The sequence below is a fragment of the Amblyomma mixtum genome, chromosome 2 (assembly GCF_055824585.1).
Source record: "Amblyomma mixtum isolate Tamu chromosome 2, ASM5582458v1, whole genome shotgun sequence".
NCBI lineage: Eukaryota > Metazoa > Arthropoda > Arachnida > Ixodida > Ixodidae > Amblyomma > Amblyomma mixtum.
The window spans coordinates 259,505,754-259,510,872 of record NC_143013.1 but is presented as its reverse complement, the minus strand read 5'-3'; the positions used below and the strand labels follow the sequence as shown (position 1 = coordinate 259,510,872).

Sequence of the window (5,119 nt, the reverse complement as noted above, 5' to 3'; positions counted from 1 at the left end):
TTCAGTCCGCAGTTTCGCCACCAATAACCAGGAAAAGAAGCAAGAAGAAAAGGACGTCGGTCGCTAAAGTGCGCACGTGCAACGCGCTGCATTCCGCACGTGGCGCGCGGTGCAGCTGGGTCCGTGCCGAGGGCAGACAGACAGAGCGAAAGCAGCAGCAGCTGAGACTTTCCCTTCCGAGGCACTTCTTCCGGGTCTCATACTCAGCTGCGCACAGAGGACGCCATGCTGAGGCGCACAGGCGACACGGTCCACTTCAGGAACGTCACCACGGCTGACGACGGGTCGAGCACGTCATACAGCAGCAGCAGTAGCACAGCGAGCTCTTCGGACTCTGATCCGTGGGCAGCCGGGGGCGGCGGCGGCGACATTTGCTTTGTACGCCCTGGCCTGCGGCGGCTGAGTCTGCGCGAGACGGTGCAGCTGTGCGAGATGCGCCGGGACGCCCAGAACGCGGCTCGCCAAGGATACGCCCAAGCCGCTGCGGACGCGGCTTCATCTCGGGGCCAGGAGCCGCCGCAGCCAGCTCAAGCTGCAGATTTACGGATACCTTCACAGGTATGGCCGATACGCTTCTCTCTTAGATAGGCAGATTGAGTTAGCCAAATTGTCAATGCATTCACAGAGGAAGGACAGCAACTGAGGCGTTTTGAGAGCGCTGTACGCTCAAACCCCCTGCGCTAGGTGATGCGGGAAGAAGGGCGTACACATTTATTCAAGACTGAGCCTGGACATGAACGAAGGAGGCGTGGCAAGAATCGGAGCGTAGCGTAATGGCTGCTTGGCCAGCGAAGCGGTTGAGTCCTGTTGGGCTCGCGCTGAGCTCGCTTCGTACACTTCATGCGTGCCGAAGCGGTGGCGCTGCATTAACATTACACGGAAATCGCAACAAGAGCGTCTAGTTCCCTTTGGCAGCCAACACGTGGTGGTTGGTTTTGAACACTCAAAAACAGACGAGATTACTACGCCGGTAGCCGGCAAAATAGCCTCCAGTTAAATTTGCCGGAAGTTTGACCTCGTTGGCCGGCTGCGGCCACATGACGACCGACAGCCATTGAAACGACGCTGTCAGGTCGGCAGTCGGCAGAATGATAATGAGCTACAGCAGCAGCCTGACTACGCCCACTACAGGACAAAGGCCTTTGCCATATCTCCCCATTTCAACCTTCTTTGTGCCAGCCGCGACTTCTCTATCGCTGGAAACTTCTTAATCTTATCCGCCCATCTTTTGCCGCCCCCTACAACACTTACCTTGTCTTGGTTTCCAGTTTGTTGACCTTAAGGACCATTGGTTATCTTGCCTTTGCATTACATGCCCTGCCCATGCCTATTTGTCCTTGATTTCGACTAGGATGCCATTAACTCGCGTTTGTTCCCTCACCCGCTCTGCCCGCAAATTTTGCCCTTCGCACTTATCACACCTGCCCTTCTCTAGCGATTCCTATCGCGCTGCAAGTTAAACGCTTCTCAACTGACCCCACCCAGTGAAACATTATCATTTAAGCAATCATGTCTTGTTTTTCACCTCTTTATCTAACAAGCTACCCCAGTAATGCCTGCCAAAGCTGCGTGCCACGCTTCACCTGCTCGCTACTTTAGTGTCTGTTTCACTGTAATTGCTGCGTAGCCTTTATGTTACACCAGAAGGTACCTGACGAACAGCCGTTCCGAAACTTAAACGTGTAGAAGCGTTACATACAAATGGCGCGAGTTTTATAAGCGTTACTGTGCATTCTCCGCTTCGTGTAAAGGTCTTCGTTAGCAGGTATACCCTAAGGATTACACGAGTGCGTTTGCCTGCAATGCCACATACGGCAAATATGTTGCGGTGTTCTCGTCCTGATTCAGTCTTAACAGGCTGGCGCTGCAGCTGAGCTGTGGCATAGATTTCTAGAAAACCTTGAATGAACTCCTCCGGCGAAACTCAAGCTCGTGGGTTCGATTCTTATTGAAGCTGGCCGCGTGTTCAAGTATATATGAATAAAAGAACCGCTCCTCATCCCTGTTTAAGGTATTCATGCCCAATAAAAGTAAGGTATTCATGCCCAATAAAAAATTCACATGGTGGACACTGACCTCGAATATTTGACTATTTATCGCGCCTCATTGCATGTGCGCAGTGCTTCATCCTTAAAAATGCACTAGTACAAATTCGGCAATTTTAAAGCTTAAATCATAAGTGAAAGTTAACATTTTTTTACATGCACAGGAACAACGCGACTTTCCTGATGTAGGCCAGGCGAACTGCCAACAGCCGGCTCCATGGATCAAGGCTGCGTTTGTCCTGCTGGCCGTCCTTTTTGCCACGCTGGGCTTTTTAAGCATAATGCACTCGTTCCGTGTGCAGCGCAGGGACACCGTCAACCTCCGGCGGTCCCATGTGAGCCACGCGAGCCTGCAGTTTTTCTCGGGCTGTGAGGAAGCGACGTGCCAGAAATACGCGGCAGCCATTGAATCGTCCATCAACCGATCTCAAGACCCTTGCAGAAATTTCTACCGATTTGTCTGCGATGGCTGGAAGCAACATCACCATCTGCGTTCTGTTATTAACGTTGTCGAAGACGCAATGTACGACCGTGCTCTGACTGCCATCCAGTCGGTGGCCTGGAACCTCAGTAACCACGGTAGGCCAACATCCAGCGTCCAAAAAAGGGTAGCCGCCTTCGTTACATCGTGCACAGAACTCTCAAAAAGCAGCCTAGGGAGTCTGAAGGAGTTTATGGCCCAACACTACTTGCCGTGGCCTGAGACGTCCCGCAAGAACCTGCTGGACATTTGCTTTGACCTCTCTGGAAACTACAACTTCCACCTGTTGTTCCAGATTAGTGGAGATCAGTCACGTCATAACAGTAAAACGGCGGAACCCCTACTGACGATGGGACCCAGTCCCTCTTTCAGGGTCTGGATTGCCTTGATGCGCACGTTTGGCAGCCAACCAAGAGGAACAACACCATCGCTCCAGTACCAGAAGTACGTGCGGAGTATGCTGCGCCTTTTTGACGTTCCCGAATCGCGCACCGAGGAGCTACTCTCTACGATTCAGGAAATGAATAGGCTGACTGTGGCAGTGCTGGGTCCCGCAATGACAAATCCCGAAGAAAGGACTTTGCGGATGTCAGTCCGAAACTTTACTGACACTGCGACTCCTGGCATCTCCGCAGACCGCTGGGTACTACTACTGAATGAGTACTTCGTCTGGGCAGGGAGATTCTCCACCGAAACTACGGTGCAAGTCGAGAACCCCGGCCTGTTCCGGGCTCTCGCCTACCTCCTGCGACTGAACACGGAGACGCAGGAGGCTCTGACGCTGAGCCTGGGACTCCGTGTGGTAACAGAGCTTGGATGGATGGCTGACCGAGAAATCTCCATTGGCACACTTGAGCTAATGGGGCTTCCTTCGTCGGCGCACACTCGCCGCTGCCTAGTGCAAGTGGAGAACAGCGTAGGCATTGCTTGGCGCAGCCTATTCTCTGGGAATAGTAGAGCTGAAGCCCTTGTCGAAGATGTGCGAGACGCCCTCAGTGATGTCGTTATGAGCCACACCAGGACCTCACTGGACCTGACGGCAAGGAGTGCCGATCCTCAGCTGGACGACGAAAGATACTTTGCCAACGCACTCCCTGACACAACTTTCGGAGCCAGCTTCTTCGACAGCTGGATCAATTTGACGACCTCGCGCTGGCAGCTGCAGAAGCCTGGCTTGACCAACATCCTGAAGCCGGGTTCTGCCATCAGCCAGCGTTGGAGCCTCTACAGTGCACTCACGGCATCTGACGAGTACTTCCTCTTCCCGCTGTTCCACCCGGACTTGCCTCTTGCGGCCAACTATGGGGGCGCTGGAAGACTCATAGCAGACGAAGTCCTCAGGGGCCTGTTCTACGACCTGCTTGCGAGTGGTAAGGAGCAACAGACTCGTTACCCCTACATCTCTCACCCCAACGAAAGTGACCCCACCCAGCCCCAAGCGGAGTGGTTCCCGCACAGCGTTGACGGTGAAGCTCTTCAGGCCGCATTGAAGGCTTACAGGCTAGGCTTGTCGCGTCACTCTAACAGCAGTGAGGAAAAGAAGCCTACCGTTGAGGAAGACAGGCTTTTTTTCTTTGCCTCCTGCTATGCACTCTGCTCGAGCGACGACTACGTGGGCGAGCTCTACGGGGATGCTAGCCGCCGCTGCAACATGCCTGTTGCGGCACTCCCGGAGTTCAGAGCGGCCTTCGAATGTGACAACCAAAATGAACTCAACTAGCTTCACCAGCTGGTGTTTCTTTGTTTTTTTAAGCCAGTGTGCACTATGTGTGTGCTGTGCCAGTTACGATGCCTATATTCTCTATTGCGTCAGTCAAGTGTATATATTTTTAGATTTAACCTTGCATCGTGGGACAATTACGCTTTTGCACGTAACCATTCAAGGCTTTTTGTGCACATGTTTTAGGAAATGTTTGCATTACCCCTTTATCGCCGATATAATCGCAGTGGTGTGTGACGAAAGCGGACATTTTTGACGCTAAAGACAATCTCCCGCTCTTTGAACGCGCTTTCCATTAGGTGTTCCCAGTTCTTCAGTGTGACGTCCCTTGGACACTTACAGCGCATCGATAACGGCGAGTTGGTGTTCTTTCGCCTTCGGATGCGCGGCAAGCTACCCGAATTGCAACCAACTTTTTACCATCGAATAACCATGATGTAAAAATGTGTATTGCAGCAAGAACAGTCCCCGTAGGCTCTCTGCCTTTCACATCATTAGCTGATAATGCGAATGATTTTAGTGGGCCTATTTTGATTTCTTCTAAGTGCTTGCCATTGACATAGCCTGAAAGAGAGGCATTGCGAAGACGCCGTGAAGAGCTGCCGTTGGTTCTAGAGAAGTGATGGACGGAAGCACTGGATCAGCGTCTACGTCGTCTGCAAATCATGAAGGAACACTTCGAGCGCACTAATGACTTACTTACCGCGTAGCTGAATTGGTTCATACTATTTTATGTTAGATCGAGCTAGTTTGTGAGAAGCCGTAAATCAGATGCACGCAAGCGTCTCTGCTACTGCCACAGACGCTCGTGACAGTAGACGTGAGTTCTGTATAATAAAGTAAAACAGTATCAGAGTGTAGCCTTCCTGTTAC

General features: G+C 52.2%; 1 protein-coding gene across 1 annotated transcript; it reads left to right on the top strand.

Annotated features, from left to right (window-relative positions):
• The first annotated feature begins 225 nt into the window (after nt 1–225).
• On the top strand, nt 226–4,246 carry LOC149363713 (endothelin-converting enzyme-like 1). Its single transcript, XM_089568593.1, has 2 exons — nt 226–558; nt 2,210–4,246. Exons 1-2 carry the CDS (start codon nt 226–228, stop codon nt 4,244–4,246), a joined length of 2,370 nt encoding a protein of 789 aa, XP_089424719.1.
• Nucleotides 4,247–5,119: the final 873 nt, after the last annotated feature.